General features: G+C 50.8%; 1 protein-coding gene across 1 annotated transcript; it reads right to left on the reverse strand.

Moving 5' to 3' along the window:
- Positions 1–942: 942 nt before the first annotated feature.
- On the reverse strand, positions 943–14,575 carry LOC139051901 (uncharacterized). The gene is made up of 2 exons (XM_070528937.1): positions 13,860–14,575; positions 943–1,057 (listed from the first exon to the last, which is right to left on the reverse strand). The coding sequence occupies exons 1-2, from the start codon at positions 14,573–14,575 to the stop codon at positions 943–945; spliced, it is 831 nt and encodes a 276-aa protein (XP_070385038.1).
- Between the last annotated feature and the right edge of the window lie 7,151 nt (positions 14,576–21,726).

A 21,726-nucleotide genomic window follows, 5' to 3' on the forward strand; every position in this document is an offset into this window, starting at 1 on the left:
CACGACCGTCAGACCGTACCAGCAGGTAGGTGTACCCAGAAGTCGGCGACTTTGTCGGCCGCACAAGAAGAAGCCACGTGTGGACTTCTCGAGCTGGAACATTACGGGACCTGCAACAGCGTCAGCACCGAGTCCAACGGTGCGTGTGCCGGCCACCGTTTCAACTTCTCTTGGCGACTTCGACGGCTGCACAAGAACAAGCCAAGTGTAGACTGTTCAAGCCGGGACATGTCGGGACCTGCAGAAGTTTCGGCACCGAGTGCGACGGCGTGTGTGCCGGCCAGCGTTTTTTCCTTTTCTCATTTTATCACTTTTCGTTTCTTTGTGTGTGCTGGCCAGCGTTTTTTCATTTTCTAATTTTCTCACTTTTCGTTTCTTCTCATTTTCGTTTCCTTTCTCCTTTTCCCTCGCCTGACGCACTTGCCTTGTGCACCCACCTTCGTGTCACTCGCCCATGACTTTCACCCCATGTACTTTTACTTTCTGCCTTTTTCTCTTTTCTTTTACTCTGACTTCTGTCATTTTTGTTTATTTCGTTTGCACCGGTAACGGGGGGATTTCTCACATTTTTTATGGCATGCGCATGTCCCTTCGCCTCTGCCTCATCATTTCGTCATCATTGAAAGGGCCGGCTACCTTTACCTTTGCCAACATATTAATTTTTTTCCGATTGACCTTTTATCACTAAAATTTTGCGCTTTGGGTATTAATTGACAACCCCTATTCATTTATTTTCAATTGACTCTAAACCTGGTATGCACTCCTGCCAGGTACAGGTTCTCCCCAACCTTTATTTTTGACTTAGCTTTCAGATGGACGGAGAAGTAGATGTCCGGGGCGGTATCACCGCCACATGATAATTCGATAGCGGCAGGGCAAGCTCAGCCCAACATACAACATACATTTCTGGCCTCCTCAGAGTGGGAAAGATCAGGGACGGCCTCAACTGGACGTGTCCGTTACACCATCGAGGTAGCCGACGAGAAGCGATCCGGGAAGTTCAAGGTGGGGGATAACCTCGTGTTGGACGTGGTGCCTTTTGCCAAGCTTGTGGACTCTGCGACAGCACGACAAGCAAGACAACAAGGCCCTCGTTAAGATCGAGTTTGGTACGATCCGTCTCGCGGTGTACGCCCCCCTCGGGGTGTACCTTCACTAAGTCTACTTGTTTGCTATGTGGGCCAGTGCTTACCTCAACTGGCCCGGCAATACGTTAGAGGAAAGTGTCGTACAGGAAATAACCAAAAACAAGCGGACATACGCCCTCATGCAAGAAGGACGTTACGCCATCCCCTATGACTTTGCAAGGTTCGATCACCAGCCCACGACGGCTGAGGTGGTCGCGTTTCAACGCATATCCTTCGAACGAGCTCTGGTCAGCTCCAACCCCCTGCATCATACCGATGTGGCGACGTTTGAGTCCCTGCTTGAACGCAGCTTCCAGCGCTCAACCATCTCGTCACCCCCTAGTCTCGGAGAGCAATTACTTTCCCGGTCCTGGGTGGCTTGATGTCGGGTCTTGGTCTACCTGAGCCGCTGGAAGCGGTAGGAACGCCACCCTCGGTGAGACTGCACGAGACCCCGCGTCTCGCTTCAGACGACACAGCAAGCCTGTCTGCACCTGGCAAATTGTTCGCGGCGATGACACCCAAGTGGTATCTGCGAATTACAACGATGTTTTGGCCGTGAAAGTAGCGTACAATGTGTTGGGGGCAGAAGCGAATGAGAGTAAATTCACTCTCCGGTCTGGACGAACTGAATCTCTGAGAGTGGAAACCAGTGACCGTGCTCGTCCCTACCCCTGCAGAACCATCCCCCTATTGTACCAGCGACGCCCCAGGAGTGCCCGCCCCCCAACAGGCGAAGCTTCGTTGACTCGGATAGACAAATTTGGCAGCGTGCTCACCCGGAGGTTGCAAGATCCAACCCTGCTGCTTGAGTTCGTGGACTTTGTCAGTGAGCGTATGCTCACCAAAATGAAGATAGACGTTCGCCTCGCCTCTATCCCAACCAGTCTGGGCGGCCTTGGTCTCTAGCCATGGGACGGCCGCTCGCATGTGAAGATATGGTGCTCCTCCGCCCCCCACCGTTCCCGTTCCCGTGACAGTGACAAACCAGACCAGGTTCCGTCCAGTGCAAGAGACTCAACGTTATGGACGGATGGGCGTTCGCCTCTGACCAGGCGAGGCTCAAGCTGGCCGACCACACGTTAAGGAACAAGCTGGCTTTAGACGACGTCCTCGAGCTGGCAGGGACTGTTCGACGGATCCGTCGTGCCGAGTTGGCCAGCCGGAAGAACATCAAGTCCCAGTTCGCGCACGCAAGCCCGTGTCCCCTATGTATTTCACAGAAATACTACATACTTGTGACAAGCTGCGTCCAGAATAAGGCGCCTACCAGCGTCTGGACGCGCACATTAAGATAGCAAACACAGCAGCAGCACCAGAGTACGCTTCCGAGAGGGCCGCGGTAGCGAGGGTGAGCGCCCTTTCCAGTCTTGCCGCGGTTCGAAAGAAGTCGCTGGGCAAGATGCTCCGACAACACGAGCCCACATTCTACCGGAAGCTCGTGTCCGTGGAGAAGCGTCTCATGCTCCGTCGCTCTTCGGCTATGGACTACTTGCTGGCAACATGGCTCTACCAGGCGCCGATCGTATGCCTCCTTGTGTGCCCCGGCTTCTTGGGCCAGCGGCAGTGGTCTATCTGCAAGACATGTCGAGCCCGGCTAAGCCGGCATCGTACGTGGAGGCTATAAGCCTCCTTGAGCAGGGCGCAATGGCAGCGGCTCACTCTGCTAGCCTGCCCTTATGGTCAGGCATTGCTGCGCCTGTAAGCAGCTTGCGGAGTGAGTCGGGAGTGATTCACTCTGCAATCAACTGGCACATGCACCCCGTTGACCCCCGTCACCGCTTTGCGGTGGCCGGGGCCAAAGGGGGAACATCCCTGTTCGGCGCCGTCATGAGGGGTGAGAATGCTCCAAATACGAAGACCAGTCACCCTGGGGCAATACAGCTACAGAGCAGAAGACATCTTATACCCACGCAACTGTTAGCAATCACCCGTCGGAGTGCGAGGCTTCAGCTTCAAGTGTTTGCAGGCGAGCGAGGCGATACAAGTTTCCAGACGCCCGGGAACCCACGTATACAAAGACGGGTCCTTCAAGTCTCGATCAGCCAGAGCGGCGGTCGTGGTGCTGACACCGCGCGACAAAATGGTCGCGGTTTTGCGATATCGCCTCAGGCGTCGCGCCCAGTGCGTACTGTGCAGAAGTGCTAGCGTTCAAAGGAGCACTAAAATACATCAGTCTGCACGATCGCACGTCACCTTACTATCTGTATACGGACAGTTTATCACTACTAACGACACTTCAACAGCCCACCAATAAAGACACCAGGGTAGATAGCATAAAGAAGCCCTTCCTGCAATTGGAAAAACACTCCATTTGAACTCTATCAAGTCCCGGCCCACAAAGGCGTCTACGGCAACGAGCTCGCGGACACGGCAGCGAACACGGTGGCGACAAGTGGCGTTAACAGGCGGAGAAAGACATCGTTCCGCGCTGTCTGCACTTCTTTTCACGAAGCGACGATGGCGCGATGAAACATCAGGTGGACGACGGAACAAAGCGACACTGAACTCCATCAGTGGGCTCCGACAGCGTCCAAGATTCCGCGCTTTTTCCCGCCTTCGCGCCCGCTGGCCGCGCTGCTCGGGGCGCACGCCCGCTTTCCTTATGATTATGCGCGGTTTCGCCTGCAGCGCGAGCCCACGTGTTCATGCTGTATGGCATGCGAGAACGCCGCTCACTTCTTCAACGAATGCGACCTGACTCGCGCAGTGGCGGAGCAAATAAAACAGCCAGGAATAAAAGAGGTCACGCCGTAAATGTACCCGTTGCTGCTACAGAACGCACTAACGCGGGCATTAGTAAGGCAGATAGTCGCTGTTATCAGCGCCAGCATGCCTGACATCACACGCTGATGTGGAAAGACAAGCGAAAGCGAACTGTGACGCTTGCGCGCCACCGCGTGGTACAGCTGGTCAAATCGTGCATGAGGGTGAGCGTGTTGTGACCGGATATGTCGCGACCCTAAGGGACTCCCCCTCGGAAGCCGGGCCCCGAGGTCTCCTCTGGCAGTAGCAATAGAAGAGGGAGGGGGAAACGCCATAACACACGCGCAATCAGCCTCCCGCATCGGGCTCGTTAAGGAGCTCGTGCCGCAGAAAAGCCGGTGTCGTCGGTGTCGTTGGCCGTGAGCGATAAATCCCAGAAGGCACTTCATAAATAAAAAATTAGAGGACGCTTAAGCTTCGCCTTCAAGAGTGGAACGCGATAGCGTTATCGCACCCCGTTCGCACCGCCTACTCAAACGCGCTACGCCAGCCAAACGTCGCGATCGGCAGAGATAGCCGGGCCCCGACGCGCCATGAAGGTGGACGCGGTCATGGGACGAGTGGCGCGCCACGTGTCGGGGCAGCGCCGTGCATTGCGAGGAGGGGGTCTTTTGTGTTTGCCGCAAGATGGCTCTGCGTGTGCGCAGAGCGCAGAAGATTAGCGGAAACGTACTTCGCTACTAAAAAGTGCAGCGGTGGCGTAGAGGTAGAACACCCGCCTCGCGTGCAAGAGGTCCGTGGTTCGAATCCCGGTGCCGGCAATTTTCCACCGGATTAAAAAAAAACCGCGAGTTGGTGAAATTGCACAAACAGGTCTGGAGTGTGGCCTGATCCCGGTGACCAGAACCGGTCACGCACTCCCTCACCAGAGCAGGATTGGCCACCCTGGTGCAGTACTTGGCCACAACCTCCTATATGAACACAACAATCAAACCCCGGCCCTCAGTCCCCAGCAGCTGCGAAGCAACTGACCACGGCGGCGGTCAGACCTGCGGCGCAGCAGAGGGTGCTAAGAATCACTGGCTCCGGACAGGCCGCCATTGGAATATGAACCTGGCAACGTTTAACGCTAGAACGTTATCTAGTGAGGCGAGTCTAGCAGTGCTATTGGAGGAATTAGAGGGCAGCAAATGGGATATAATAGGGCTCAGTGAAGTTAGGAGGCCAAAAGAAGCATATACAGTGCTAAAAAGCGGGCACGTCCTGTGCTACCGGGGCTTAGCGGAGAGAAGAGAACTAGGAGTCGGATTCCTGATTAATAAGAATATAGCTGGTAACATACAGGAACTCTATAGCATTAACGAGAGGGGGCAGGTCTTGTGAAACCTAATAAGAGGTACAAAATGAAGATTGTACAGGTCTACGCCCCTACATCAAGTCATGATGACCAGGAAGTCGAAAGCTTCTATGAAGACGTGGAATCGGCGACGGGCAGAGTGAAAACTAAATACACTATACTAATGGGCGACTTTAATGCCAAGGTGGACAAGAAGCAGGCTGGAGACAAGGCAGTGGGGGAATATGGCATAGGCACTAGGAATAGCAGGGGAGAGTTATTAGTAGAGTTTGCGGAACAGAATAATATGAGGATAATGAATACCTTCTTCCGCAAACGGGATAGCCGAAAGTGGACGTGGAGGAGCCCGAACGGCGAGTCTAGAAATGAAATAGACCTCATACTCTGCGCTAACCCTGGCATCATACAAGATGTGGACGTGCTCGGGAAGGTGCGCTGCAGTGACCACAGGATGGTAAGAACTCGAATTAGTCTAGACCTGAGGAGGGAACGGAAGAAACTGGTACATAAGAAGCCGATTAATCAGTTAGCGGTTTGAGGGAAAATAGAGGAATTCCAGATCAAGCTACAGAACAGGTATTCGGCTTTAACTCAGGAAGAGGACCTTAGTGTTGAAACAATGAACGACAATCTTGTGGGCATCATTAAGGAGTGTGCAATGGAAGTCGGTGGTAACTCCGTTAGGCAGGATACCAGCAAACTATCGCAGGAGACGAAAGATCTGATCAAGAAACGCCAATGTATGAAAGCATCTAACCCTATAGCTATAATACAACTGGCAGAACTTTCGAAGTTAATCAACAAGCGTAAGATAGCTGACATAAGGAAGTATAATATGGAAAGAATTGAACATGCTCTCAGGAACGGAGGAAGCCTAAAAACAGTGAAGAAGAAACTAGGAATTGGCAAGAATCAGATGTATGCGTTAAGAGACAAAGCCGCCAATATCATTACTAATATGGATGAGATAGTTCAAGTGGCTGAGGAGTTCTATAGAGATTTATACAGTACCAGTGGCACCCACGACGATAATGGAAGAGAAAATAGTCTAGACGAACTCGAAATCCCAAAGGTAACCCCGGAAGAAGTAAGGAAAGCCTTGGCAGATATGCAAAGGGGGAAGGCAGTTGGGGAGGATCAGGTAACAGCAGATTTGTTGAAGGATGGGGGACAGATTGTTCTAGAGAAACTGGCCACCCTGTATACGCAATGCCTCATGACCTCGAGCGTACCGGAATCTTGGAAGAACGCTAACATAATCCTAATCCATAAGAAAGGGGACGCCAAAGACTTGAAAAATTATAGACCGATCAGCTTACTGTCCGTTGCCTACAAACTATTTACTAAGGTAATCGCAAATAGAATCAGGAGCACCTTAGACTTCTGTAAAGCAAAGGACCAGGCAGGATTCCGTAAAGGCTACTCAACGATAGATCATATTCACACCATAAATCAGGTGATAGAGAAATGTGCGGAATATAACCAACCCTTATATATAGCTTTCATAGATTACGAGAAAGCGTTCGATTCTGTCGAAACCTCAGCAGTCATGGAGGCATTCTGGAATCAGGGTGTAGACGAACCGTATGTAAAAATACTGAAAGATATCTATAGCGGCTCCACAGCCACCGTAGTCCTCCATAAAGCAAGCAACAAAATTCCAATAAAGAAATGCGTCAGGCAGGGAGATACGATATCTCCAATGCTATTCACAGCGTGCTTACAGGAGGTATTCAGAGACCTGGATTGGGAAGAATTGGGGAAAAAGTTAATAGAGAATACCTTAGTAACTTGCGATTCGCGGATGATATTGCCTTGCTTAGTAACTTAGGGGACCAATTGCAATGCATGCTCACTGACCTGGAGAGGCAAAGCAGACGAGTGGGTCTAAAAATTAATCAGCAGAAAACTAAAGTAATGTTTAACAGTCTCGGTAGAGAACAGCAATTTACAATAGGCAGCGAGCAGTGGCGTAGCCAGAAATTTCGTTCGTGGGGGGCTCACTTTGCAGCGTGGCCTCCTCCTTATAAAACTAGCCGAGGGATCACAAATATATATATATATATATATATATATATATATATATATATATATATATATATATATATATATATATATATATATATATATATATATGTATATAATCTGTCATTCAACAACCTTGTTTACATTTTCGTACATATGCCACGACCAGGAGAAAATCTCAATGACGCTTTGCTTTCTGAGAATGTACTGCGCAGGAGAAGCTGTCACCGGTTTTGTATTGCGAGTAATTGCTGCGAAATTATAGTCGCAACAGAGAGCACATATAAAAAGCAGGAGTTCTGCAACATATACGAGGGCGAGTCAAATGAAAGTGAGCCATTGCGAATATATGACAAACGAGGTACTTTATTTAAAAGAAGTCACCATGAGTATTTAGACACTTGTCCTACTAACGAGTCGCGTAATTCCCGTCTCATAAAACTCCTTGGGTTGCTGCCTCAAAAATCTGTAAATGACTACACGTCTTCTTCAGACACGAATCTGGTTCCCTTGAACAGTTTCATCAAATTTTACCAAATGTGGAAGACGCAAGGCAACAGGTCTGGGCTGCATGAGGGATGTTGCAGCGTTTCCCACTTGAGCTTTGCCAGTTTTGTATTAACCACATCAGCGACGTGGGAACGGGCAATGTCGTGAAGCAAGATGTTCCCAATGCTCAATATTCCACGTCGTTTTTCTTGATTGCGACACGCAGCCGATCCGACCTTTCACAATATCTGACACGATTTAGAGTCTCTGGCCCCTGACGATCTAAAAAGAAGTCGCCACTTTTCCGGCAGAAATGACGGCCTTTGTTTTCCATGGGAGCGGCGAATTCAAATGTTTCCACTGTAAGCTTTGCGGTAGTGTTTCAGGCTAGTAGTAGCAGCACCATGAGTCATCCGCGGTCACAGTTGCAGACAAAAAGTCGTCACCCTCATCTGCGGTGCTTTGACGTGCACTTAAATCTAAGTACACGAGTGTTTTCACATTTCGCCACCATCGAAATGGAGCCGCAATGACCGGGATTCGATCCCGCGACCTCGTGCTCAGCAGCCCAACACCATAGCCACTGAGCAACCACGGCCTTTTTAATTGTGTTGAGGGTGATTGCACGGTGACTTTGGCCCGGCCATGGATCGTCTTTGTAACTTTCATGTCCTTCTTTGAACAGTTTGCTACAATGCTTCACAGTGGCCAATGGAACGCATTGTTCAACGCACACGGCAGCCATACGGCGAATAATTTCTTTTTGGGAAACATCTTCATTTGTCAAAAACATCACGACACGAAGCTGTTCAACTTTTGGAGTGTCCATTATGTCACGCAACCATGTTCAACCCAGTGTATGAGAGCATTAAAGAACATTTAACCTCACCTCTGCATGTCACTTGTAAATGAAATGCGTACGTTCTACGCGCATGCCTCGAAAATAATGAACCAAACCATTATTGCGCGGGGCGCGTTGTCTCATTTGACTCGCCTTCGTACATTATAAATGCGAAGATACAGCTTGATGCAGGGCAAAAAATTGTCACTGGAAACAAAGTTCACTGCGCATATGCAGAAAACCTCGCAACAAGATATTTAAATATGCGCATAAGTCACCAATAAATCTACGTACCTAAGAAAAAGTCGCTATATATGATGCGTCAAAGAAGGCAAATAAACAGGTTGCGCAACCGCAGATTCACAGAACACAGCACCCCCCCTCCCTTCACTCCCAAAATGTATCGCGTGCGACGGAAGGCGGCGCACTTCCTCCCCGCTTTTCTCCCTTGCGCACACAAGCCTGAGCCCCCATCGTCGGCTCACCCCCCCCCCCCCCCCACGCGGCGCACAGTCACGATGTTATCGCCTTTGGCGTTTATTTATACGGAACATGAGGGCAACGGCAGGAATGAGCCTGGAGTCTTCATATAGCTGCTATTGCAGTAATATAATAGCATCCGGCAACTGAAGCGTCCCGTGCCCCATTACTTTCCGCAAAAGAAGTAATAAAATCGAACTTTCGTCATGCGACAATTCGCTGCGCCGCAACACTGTCTTCTTTTTTTCTTTTATGGGGCGGGGGGCGGCGAAATAGAATAACACAATGGAAAGCATGTTGGCTACAATCGAATGCCTACTTTGGGCACCTAGTGTGGCTACCGAAGGAATATCGAAGAAAACATGTGACGCATGGTCCACAGAAAATCATACGCATACTGCTCGGTATCCTACACCGGCGAGACAAAATTTTCCGGAGAGGTTGCGCTCAAGCGAACGCGTTGCAATCCGTCGAATCCCCGCAATGCTGGCGGGGAGCGACTATGCATTGTTTCTTCTTCTCGTCTGCTAGCCAGAAAGCGTCCAAAACTCTGCCAGGTGAAAATGCAGTCGGCCATAGAAAAACAAACGCGCATCCAAGTGCGCCGCGCGATTGTCGATGCAGCACGAGAAAAACGCATGCGCTCTGGCTGGATCGGCAGCCCGCGGGTTGCGAGGAAAAAAAAAGGGCAAAAAATGAGAAAGAGGCTCAATATATCCTCGCGAATAAAAGTCTAGGTAGAAAAATAAATCAGAACCTAATTACAATGGTGGAGTTACAGTCTTGACATGGATGCTTTGGCGCAGGTGAAAAAAAAATGTTCATATTCTTTTCTGTGACCTGACGGCACCAATGAACCACCACAACGCTTTGTCTCATCGGACCTCGCTGCGCGCTTTGTCAACTTGTCTGATATTATGTCGATTTGGCTTGTCTCTTTGTATGGCCCGATGTACGACTTTAGAAAAGTCGATGCACCTTTGGCGTCAAATGTTTACAACAGCATTAAACCCATAAAGTTCCTGAATTGAACATCTAAAGCACGACTTTGGAAATGTCAATGCACCATTCGCATCAAAATGTTATGAGAACTTTATACCCACAATGTTTCAGAATTGAAATCCAAGCGCTCCGTAGATTCCGCGGCCTCTGCGAGATGCCGAGACGAGCCCGCTTGCCATCAAAACACCCTTGAAATTTTGTAAATTTTGTGTTCGGTGGGGCTCCTTGCGTTACGATATGTCACTCCCGATGCAAGGGCGTTGCCGCGAAATCGAGCCAGATTTCGCAATGTTCGCGCTAAAATGTTTTTCGAGCGTGCATTAAGGCCATTCTAGACAAAATCGAGCATGATTTCCGACGCCGGGAGTTGTTTTGGTCGGCGGCGCATGACAGGACGAAAAAACTTCGGGGGGGGGGGGGGGCTGAAGCCCCATAAGCCCTCCCCCTATCTACGCCCCTGGCAGCGAGGCACTGGAAGTCGTAAGGGAATACATCTACTTAGGGCAGGTAGTGACGGCGGATCCGGATCATGAGAAGGAAATAATCAGAAGAATAAGAATGGGCTGGGGAGCATTTGGCAGGCATTCTCAGATCATGAACAGCAGGTTGCCATTATCCCTCAAGAGAAAAGTATATAATAGCTGTGTCTTACCAGTACTCACCTACGGGGCACAAACCTGGAGGCTTACGAAAAGGGTTCTACTCAAATTGAGGACGACGCAACGAGCTATGGAAAGAAGAATGATAGGTGTAACGTTAAGGGATAAGAAAAGAGCAGATTGGGTGAGGGAACAAACGCGAGTTAATGATATCTTAGTTGAAATTAAGAAAAAGAAATGGGCATGGGCAGGACATGTAATGAGGAGGGAAGATAACCGATGGTCATTAAGGGTTTCGGACTGGATCCCAAGGGAAGGGAAGCGTAGCAGGGGGCGACAGAAAGTTAGGTGGGCGGATGAGATTAAGAAGTTTGCAGGCACGGCATGGCCACAATTAGTACATGACCGGGGTTGTTGGAGAAGTATGGGAGAGGCCTTTGCCCTGCAGTGGGCGTAACCAGGCTGCTGATGATGATGATGACTTCGCTACTCGTGAAACTGCGACTTCTGTAAGTTACATGGTCATAATTACCGACATACACCGCAGTATAACTTGCTACGGCACGTTTCTAAGGCAACACCGCATTCACTAGAGGCGATTTTGTCCCGTTTTGAGGGAACGAATTCGTGGCTGAGTGGTAGCGTCTCCGTCTCACACTCCGGAGACCCTGGTTCGATTCCCACCAGCCCATCTTGCAAGATGTTTTTTATTTGTAAGTGCCTTCTGGGATTTATCGCTCACGGCCAATGCCGCGGACGCGGACACCGGCTTTATGCGATACGAGCTCCTTAACGTTGTCGCGTTAAAAACAACTTGCAAAATGGGCTGGGTGGGATTCGAACCAGGGTCTCCGGAGAGGGAGACGCTAGCAGTAGGACAAAAGCGCCTCTAGTGAATGCGGTGTTGCCTTAGAAACGTGTAGAAAGTTATAATACCGTTAGTTAGAAGTCGCATTTACACGAGTATCGAAGTACGTTTCCGCTATATTTCTTCTGCGCTCTGCGCACATGCAAAGCCATCTTCCGGCAAACACAGAAGACCCCCTCGTCGCAATGTACGGCGCTGCCCCGACACGTGGCGCGCCACTCGTCCGTGCGACGCGGCACCTCTGACGTGATTGCTGCGCCGCAGAGCATCTGGTGGGAAAGCGTGAGGAGCCATGCGTCTGCGTGGTGCTCCCAAGCGTTAGAGGAGGATCCCATGGAGGTGTCAGCCCCATGATCGCTTCCGCCATCATGGCGCGTCGCGGCCCGGCTGTCCGTGCCGATTACGATGTTTAGCTCGCGTAGATCGTTTCTCCCTCCGCGACACCGAGTTCTTTGGTTCGTTCCGCTTGCCCAGGCGCACTTTTCGTCATTGTGTGACTCGAGAGCATGCCGAGCGAATGAGTGGGCGGTGCGAACGGGGTGCAATAACGCTATCGCGTTCCACTCTTGAAGGCAAAGCTTAAGCGTCTTCCAATTTTTTTTATTCTCTCTATCGCCTTGTATACCATGTTCCACTGCCCTATTACAAAGTGATCGCGCACGCCCACGGTCTTGTTTTCGCGCCGTGCGGGCCTCGCAGACCCACATGTTGAGGGCGCACCTCGCTCGCAAGGCGTGGGCAAGTTCCGGGCAACGTAGGTACGTCACACTGTTGGTGAACGCGGTCAGCCCGTACCGACGACAGCGGTCACAGGGTGGGCGCAACGACAAGACCCAAGCGGACACAGCGGCGGCTGCCGGTAAAGACCGTCGACGGCAGCGAAGACGTCGATACCGTGCAGTGGAACCCGCCGGACAGTGGACGTAAACGCGACGTGTCCGAGATGACAGTGCGCATGTGAAATGTGCGTTATATCTTTTTTTCCTTCTTTCTTTTTCTTTTTTCAATTTTTCTTCCTTTTTCTTTTTAACTGCACCTTTCATTTCCTATATCGTTAATTTTCAAAACACGCTTCAATTAGGCTGCGCCTCCTGGGAGTGTTGCGTCCGACAACAGGAACCCAGCAGATGCCATCGGAAACGGCCAGCAGCAGATGTCAAGGGACCACAGCCCAGGCGATGACCAGAGGCCGGGTAGTAGAAGCCGACAGTGGACGTCAATGCGATGTGGCCGAAGTGGCAGTGCGCGAGTGTACTGTGTTTTTTCTTCCTATTATTTTTCTCCTTTCTTTCCCGGTTTTTTCTTCCCAAGCACGTGTCAATTTCGCGGTGCCTTCTGGGAGTGTCGAGTCCAAGACCAGGAACCCATCAGGTGCATATGGCAACGGCTAACAGCAAATACCTTGGGACCACAGCCCGTGCGATGACCAGAGGCACCGGCCCAAACTGTTCGCATCGCGGGGCTTCTGCGCTGTCAATCGTTGCTTTTGATTATTTTATTTTGTACCTCGTTTTTTTTATTCTCCGTTTTTCCTTGTCTCTAATGACTGTGGATTTGTACATTGACTGTACGGACTGCCATTTTGCCCTTTCCTTCCTTCACTTTATTTTTGCTGGGGAACGGGGAGCTTTCACATAATCATTTATGCATGCCCATGCCACCCCGACTCTGCCTCTTCATTTAATTATCATTAAAAGCCCGACGCGAGGGCTTCTGATCTCTATGGGACGCCTTAGGACACCGATGCGTTACCTTTGCCCACATATCAATTTTCCCATTCGCGATATACGTAATATAAATTATTACTCAAAGCGCAAGATTTGGGTAATAATTACAACCCCTATTCATTTTCAATTGGCTTTAAACCTGGTATGCACTCCTGCAGGTACAGAATTTCCCTAACATTTGTTTTTGCCTTTGATTTCAGGAATGACGGGGAAGTAGTTATCCGGAGCGGTACACCCGCCACATGATAGTTCGATAGCGCCAGTGCAAGCTCAGCCCAACATTCAAAGTGGAAACTTGAGTCTTGGATATTTTCCTTATATGAAGGGGCAGAGATAAACGCGAGGACGGGTTCCAAATAGGATTTTTGTATGGCTATTTATTAGAGTGCGTGACCGGACGAAGGTGTCGAGAGCGCCGCCGCGTCCAGTTCACCGTATATGACTCAATAGAGAGTAAAAGAAAGTTTACTGGGGCGTGCCCCGTGAGCATAGTAACCAGTGCTCGCCGAGGGGGGAAAAAGGATGGCGCCTCCTCGAGGCGCGGCACCCATCGAAAAAGCGCTGTGTCGGAGTGTTCGTCGCACCACGTGCACGCCCACTGCGCTCGCTGAACCGCCCGGAACGCAGCGCAAACCGACCTAAAAGGCAGGGGTGCTTTAAGGTCGAAACCGCTCCTGTCGGCCCGCGACGCGAGGATGTCGGCGAGCTCGTTACCGAAGACGCCGCAGTGCCCGTCTACGTGATGTAATCGCACCTCGGACGAGCGGGCAATCTCCCCGAGCGCGGTCTTTATTCCAACGATCCGGGGGTCGGTGGAACCAGGCGTACGGACCGCTCGTAGTAACGACAGGCAGTCGGTGTAGATGGACACCTCGTCCGTCCCCTGGCGGCCGCGAACGTACGCCTGGGCCTCCGCGAAGGCAATCACCTCAGCGCAGTAAGCGCTCGTGGCGCCGTGCACGCGAAAACGCCCCACAGCTCCAATCCTTTCCCCCGGGCCGAGGACGACGAAAGCGGCGCCCGACAAAAGCGGCGTAAACAAGCCGTCGGTGAATACGTGAAGACCCGCGGCGGGCGATGTGCTGCGCGCCGCAGCCACCGACCATCGCACAAACGGGAACGCACGCACCTCGGCCGGGTGTGCTTCCCATGGGTCGGCAGGGTACAAGATGTCGCGCGGGGAGAACGCGCGGTCGCCGAACTCGACCGCCTCGCGCAAGGCGAAGAGCCGAAACTCCGCCGCGGTCCTGTCGAGCTCGAGTGACAGAGGCGGCACCCGCATCAACACATGAAGCGAAGCCATGCGCGTCGTGCGGTACACGCCCGACAGCGACAGCAGGATCGTTCGCTGCATCGTTGTCACGCGAGCGCTGAGTCTGCAATCGGGCTTGGCAGACCACCACACCGCGGACGCGTACGTTAAGGCCGGCAGCATCACTTGATGGTATAGGCGTGTTAACACCACCGTATTTGAAGTAGTAGCTTAGCGCAAATAAAACCACAGACACAAGGAAGACAGACAATGACAAGCGCTACAACTGTTTAATGGAAGGAAGAATAGTACATATATTGTAATGAAGCAGACGCGCCCCTGTGTATGTGCCGTCTGAAGAGGAAGACGAAGGGCCGTGCCGTGATCTCGAGCGACCCCGTGCTTCGGACAGTCCTTGCAGTGCCTTGTTTTGCCTAGCGTTCCACAACGTCGTGAACGAGAATAAACCTCATCGCAATATATATATATATATATATATATATATATATATATATATATATATATATATATATATATATATATATATATATATATATATATATATCCTCTTGTCACGCATGCGCCTACCAAGCAGAAGTGAAGCCAATACATGCGCATCAAAGGCGGTCGCGCAAGAAGTTAAATTCGGCATCCAGTAATGTGATAGAAGGCTCACTCACACATCTATCTCTATTCTTCTTGATAAAGAAGGCTTCAAGAGCGAGCGTGGAAGACGCGTTGCCGCTCCTGCCAAGAATAGTTGTCTCAGAAAAACGAGCGTCGCAACCACACGCGGTAACATGAGCTACCAAATGTGCGCCCTTATCCTCTTTTTTCTTTAGTTTTTGCGCATGTTCCCTTAAACGGTCATTCACACAACGCTCAGTTTGACCAATGTAGAGCTGCCCACAAGGGTGCAAGGGAATTGCATAAACAACCCCACTGGAGCACTCAACAAAGGGCTTCTCATGCCTCGTGCGGCAGCCCCGCCTGCTCTTGCAGCAAACTCGAGAACACAGCTTCGAAAGCTTGTTGGGCGCAGAGAAAACCAGAGGGATGCCATGACGGTTAGCAACCTTTTTAAGGTTGTGTGACACCTTGTGTACATAGGGAATAACCTCTGGTCTTACCTTCTGTCGTTCGACTTCTGCGCTCGCCCTTCGTGCTCCAAGCTTTACTTTTTGCAGAAGAGACTCTACTATAGCATTGACGACCGTCAAAGGGAAACCAGCTGCCAAAAGGCGTCCAACTTGGTTTGTAAAACTAGACCGCATTTGGTGTGCGCACGATTTCCGCAAAGCCGATTCCAAGCAAAGATTACCAACTGCTCGCTTCACCACTTTAGAGTGCGCGGAATCGTACGGCAGCAATTGATTCATGGCTCGCGGTTGATAGGACCAGCAGACGTGGCCAACTTCAAAAGACAGTTTTAAATCTAAGAACTGCAGGCCTGTGTCGTCAGGAAGTTCATGGGTAAAAACAAGCCCTTGGCCTTGGTTGTTAAAAGCTTCTAAAATAAAAGCAGGGGATGTAAAGTCACCCTTATTGTTTAAAAGCACTAAAAAATTATCAACATACCTAAAAACTTTTAAAACTTGCCCCCCATTAAAAACCTGCTCTAAAGACCTATCAACAAAAGACAAAAAAATGTCGCACAAAATAGGAGCAACACAAGACCCAATACACACTCCCCGCCGTTGCAGATATGGCTGCTCGTTGTAAAAAATAAAAGTCACACTTAAATAAAACTCAAGAAATGTTAAAAAGCTGTCCACTGAAAGGCCCGCTGAGTTCTGGAAGTCGACCACGTCGTTGTCTTCAATGCAATACCTTAAGAAAACGAGAGGCTTGTCCTGAGGAATTGAGTAGAATAGATCTTCTACGTCAACGGAAAAACCATACTTAATGCCGTCATTACATTTAACAAATTGCGCGACCTCCGAAGAACTTTTAACACGGAAAGGGTCATCCACTTGTAGCGTCTTAAGCTTATTCAAAAGAAAAAGGCTCACGCAATGCTGCCACGCTCCGCGCTCGCTAACGATAGTTCTGAACGGAATATCGGGCTTGTGCGTTTTAGCGGTAAAGAACACGGTCAAACAGCCTTCTTTGCTATTCTTGATATCTTTAGCAAGGGCGGTCAAGTTCAAACTTTTGCAGAACTCGATGAATTTCGACTTGACTCTAACTGCACTCTTACTAATGGGAACGAAATTCTTATTTACCGGCCGCAGGGGCCCCTAAATCTGTACGAGCGTCATCACTCTGCAGGCCAGATGTTCTGCCTTCTCTTTAAGGCTGTCGGCGTGCTGATAGAAGTGGAGGCGTCTGTCAAAGACCACGCCCAGGAAAGACCTTGAGAGCCTCCACGAATTTCAGGCCCCAGCCGGAATCGCACTGGCGGATCGTGGGGTGCACGCGCTCCATGCCGTCGTGCCCGTGCGAAAATGGGCCGCAGTGCGTCTTGTCCATATTTAGAGTGAGCTTCGCGCTTTCCGCCTACGCCACCACCCGCCGAAGAGCCTCCGAGCCCACCGCGCCGAGCCCGTCGCGCGACTTGGCCGAGATGACGATGATGGTGTCATCGGCGTATGCCTGCGCGGTTACTCCGGCGGGCATAGGAAGTTCCAGGAGCTCGTGGATGACGATGTTCCACAGCAGTGGCGATAGCGGCGAACCCTGAGAACTGCCCAATGACGGGCTGGCCTCGACCACGCCCGCGTTCGAGGTAAACACCACTCGCCTGTCCTCCAGGAACGACCGAAGCAGGTGGTAAAGGTTGCTCGACAGTCCCCGTTCCCTAGAGAATTTAAGGACCAGGGGGTGCCACATACTGTCAAACGCGCCGCGAAAGTCCAGCGACATGAGAATGGCTGGTGTCTTGGCCTCCTTAAGCTCCAGGAGACGGGTCTCCAGCGCGTACAGGGCCATGACGGCGCTCCTCCCATGGGTGAAGCCGTACTGGCGCTCGTGCAAGTGCCCTCGGCTCTTCAAATTGAAAAGTAATTGAGCCGGCCGTTTGAGAGGCGCTCTAGCACCTTGCCGAGTGCCGACGTGACGCATATGGGCCTGTACGAAGTGGGCAGCTCGGGCGCTCTTTGAGGCTTCGGAATGAAAATAATGCGTCCCGTGCGCCAGCACCGGGGGAAGTGTCCCAGCGCGAGCGCCGCATTGAAAGTTTTTTAAATAAAGGCCCCGTGAACCCGCGCTAGCCCCTTGACGACGTAGGGCGCGATCTTGTCGGGCCAAGGGGCCGACGCGTCCGTTGTTTTGCGCAGGACGCCCTCCATTTCCTCGGCCGTGAAAGGCGCGTCGCTCTCGCTCGTGTTATGGTACGTCCACACTAGCGACAAAAACGCGCGCGACACAACGCGCGCGGCGAGCGGTGCTGTCGCGCGCGGCAAGATTCACGAAAAGCGGCAGCAACGCGCGGCAAACGCGCAAATGGGTGCGAGACCCATTTTTCGCGGCAGACGCGAAACGTCCACCAATCAGAAGCGAGCCGCTTTACGAGCCGCGCTGTTGTGGCGCCACCTGTCGCATAAGCAAAGAATCATAATCTATGGGCTCTGAGACTGAACAGTGACACGCGCGCCTTAAAATCTCAGAGGCCATTTCCAGTCAAGGGGGCTGTTTTTGTTAAGCCTTACCACACCGCCACTGAGGCGTCGACGAAGAATTCGCCTCGCAATGGAGGCGTTTTTGGAAACCGTTCGCGGATATGCGTACCTATATGATAAATCGAGCGTCGGACAAGGAGCTGCGCGCCAACCGCTGGCACATTATGGACAGCAGTTTGGCATGACAGGTGAGTAATTGGTGAAGGTGGGGAAGCAGAGTGCGCGCCTTGCCCTCAGTGTCCCTGTACCGCACTCAAAACTTTCTCGTCCGCTGTCTGGCACGTCGGCGTCGCACAAGTAAAGAACAAACAAGTATTATAGTGTTCACAGTCACCAGTAGCTCCTCGTCCGTATCCGACATGCCTGAGCGTGGCCGGCAGTGGCTCAAAAAAACACAGACACTTCCGATGGAAGACGAAATGGGCAGAACGGAGAGCGCGTTGTCGCGAGAAGTATCGAATGGAACGAGACAACGCGGGACTCCACGGGACGCTGCCGCGTGCCGCAAAACGCGACTGTGGACTTGCCCGCACGCGGCTGCCGCGCGGTCGCTTGCCGCGTGCGGCGTGTCGCGCGCGTTTTTGTCGCTAGTGTGGGCGTACCATTATACGGCGACGCCGCCAGCGCCCTGATCACCGCGTGGCGGGGCCCATCGGAGGAGGGGTCCTCGATCGCGATCTGCGTTGCGAGCAAGAGAGCCACCGACTCCAAGTGCGTCGTCGTGCGGGTGCCGTCTGGCAACTCGAGCGGCGGCAAGCACAACTGCGGTCGCACTCTACCGAACGCCTCTCGGTATGCTGCGGAAAAAATTGATCTCCGCGTGCAGCTGGCGTACACACTAAACAATGTCTCACCCTTGAGGGTCTAAAAAGGGTGTTCAACAGATTTACACCCTACTGCGCACCCTTCCAGCACCCAATTTGGGCGGGAGCACCCTACAATCAGGCCGCAACGGGTGCATTTACCGGAAGGGTGTAAACGAGGATGCGAGAAAGGTGCTATAACTAATGGGTGCTGAAGTGCTGATAAGGGTGTACAGTAGGGAACAAAATTTTGTGGACCATGGGATCAGCAAACGAAGCGGATAGCTTTTCAGAAGTCAAGACAAAAGAAATGAATCTTTCTTTGAAAATAGGCAATATGTGCAACTGGAGTTTTATGATTCATTACAGTGTCAACAATTTCTCCGAGAGGGAGGTAAAGCTGCTAAACTGCATTGTCTGAAGGGACGCTATCCCCAACAAAGAAGGTTAGGTTTCGAAATAGGCAAAATACTTCTGTTGCCGACCCCTTCAAAACAGCTTTTCCTAGAAGATATGGCTTAGAAATGGGCTCTGGTTTGCTGCCAATATCATGAGAATCATAAACTCATTCCGACTTGCTTTTGTTCAAATTACCACCTGAAAAGATTCGTTCAATTAATGAAGAGATTACATGCCGCAGTGCCAATGGTATGACTCCTTCAAGCAGGTCATGCATTATAAGGGTGGAAGGTGTAGCGTCGGATCAAAGCCGGGGAACAAAAGAGTACATGGCTCCTTGACCCCATACAATGACAGAGTCGGCAGCCCTGCACTCAACATACTCAAGTGGTGTTTGTGCACTTTCGGCGAGCGAAGCGGAAAATCGCCTTCTAAATGCTTGTAGTCAGTTCCGTTCCGCAGAGCCATGCAGTGCCTACAAATTCTTCTTTGGCTGAATGCGCATTTGAAGCCTCCAATTCTATGGCTAGACGAATTGTCACCAGTGAAAATGAAAACAGATCCCTTTACCAGGTTTCCGTTCACAGGTATGCCGTGATTTGCTAGCTTGCCTGCGCCGTTTGGGCCTTAAAACAGAGGCAACACACACCGAGCACAACGCCCCTACCCGTGCGCGCCATTCCAGAACATCAACACAGTATCAAGAAAAACAAAAAGGAGAGCAAACCGAACACAGACTTTTCGACAGAGCAGTAACAAATAATGGCAGGTCTTCTGCTTTTAGAGTTAGACTACTGCCAATAATTTATTATTACGTGTTTTCGAATAATAATATTACTTAGTGATTATGAGTTTCTTTTTGCTTATGATTGCTACACTGCAGCGATTGTTATCTTTGCACGCACTGCAGTAGGTGCTGAACATGGTCAGGTTTCATGCCATTGCTGGCAACAAGGGTGAAGCTTCAGACTCTCATTCTCCTTAGTAAAAACTCAAAAGCCAAAAGCAAACGGCTAAAAAAACTGTCCGTAAACTTTTCAATATCTAAATTGTTGGGCCATCTATGGGCAGTTTTTTGCACTGCATTTAATAAGGCAATAGGCAAAAATTAGCGTGGTTGTGCGCTGTTCTTGCTACTAGTCGGCGCAACTTATCTGTTTTTAAATAGTTTGAAGTTTATTTAGACTATGGCATTTCTGCGGCATGCATCGCATGCTGTAAGGACAAATTTCGCAACTGTCTCTTGTTCTGCCATGGTTACATTGTGCGGTTTGCCGCGTAATTCTCACTGCTCTCATTGCTGCGTTGGTTCCATGTTTGACTGCCTGTTGTTTGCAAGTGCCGGGGTACTGTGTATGTAAATTTGCTTGCGATGCCACGCTGCGTAGTTAGTGTGCCCCACCTTGGTGCGGCAAGGACATATGTCCTTGCGGATGACAACTTCAACGCGCTCAAAGAAGCGATTTGCGCGTTCCCGGTTCTCGGCGGCAAAGTCGACCTGACGTCGAGCTCGTTTCAGGCAAGTGCACGTGTTCCCTTGTTTGATTCTAACTGCACCTGCTAAGGTAGCGTTATGCGGGAGTACTGACGATTATGATGAGGGAGGCTCTTCGCGACATGTTTGAATCCGAGCAGTGTCTACATCGCTAAAAGAAGTGTATCGCGTTGCAATAGACTGTAAGTATAATACTCGTTCGCGCTACATAATTCTCGCACGGGCGCGGTAGCGCTGCAGAACTCGCGGTGCGCCTTTTTCGTTGCGGGGTGTTTTTCTCGTAGCGACGGTAGATCGCATTTTTGCAGCGAAGCCGCGTATCGCCAAACTCGTTATGTGCTTTAGTGCGACGGCGACCAGCAACGAGCATTGTTGTCCATGACTCTTATGTCGCGGTTTAGATTTCGACTCCCAAAATTTGCCTTGTCGCCTGGAGGTGCTGCTTATACGTAGTGCGACTAGTCAGTCAGCCGCCCTCAGACCGTACACGCTTGCCCTTTGAAGTACAGCTGCTCCCATTGCTCAGTCGTAGCGCGCGCGCGCGTGCAGCCTGTCATCGCCACTGCACCACTGTCCGCCATATACATGGAATTACTTTTGCAGTGGCTGTGAAGCATAGCAGTAAAAGAAATATCATTGTCCATGTCAGCAACTAAAGGCTAAAACATTTCGTGTGAGCTGCATGATAGCGCGCTCAAAGGTGTGATGCGTGTCATGCCCTGTACGAGCGCCTCAGTCACTGTGCCGATTCGTTTTAAGTGCTTTGTGGAGGATTGCTCGCCAAGCAAATGCTTAATAGTGCATTTCGCTCATATAACAGCAAATCGAAGGGCACATTGCTAGACAGTTTTCTAATCCGAAAACAACAGTCCGCTGTTGCTCATTTACAGTGGTTTGTTGCACATGACGCAATGGAAGCAGTTTACAGCCTTGTCG

The sequence above is a fragment of the Dermacentor albipictus genome, unplaced genomic scaffold (genome assembly GCF_038994185.2).
Source record: "Dermacentor albipictus isolate Rhodes 1998 colony unplaced genomic scaffold, USDA_Dalb.pri_finalv2 scaffold_15, whole genome shotgun sequence".
Classification (NCBI taxonomy): Eukaryota; Metazoa; Arthropoda; class Arachnida; order Ixodida; family Ixodidae; genus Dermacentor; species Dermacentor albipictus.

Bases quoted from the DNA above. Each gene is read 5' to 3' on its own strand.
- LOC139051901 (XM_070528937.1), bottom strand. From the start codon at position 14,575: ATGCAGCGAACGATCCTGCTGTCGCTGTCGGGCGTGTACCGCACGACG. The intron at 1,058-13,859 runs GTCGGTTTGCGC...GTGCTGTCGCAG, and splicing joins AAAGCACCCCTGCCTTTTAG to AGTCCACAAGCTTGGCAAAA.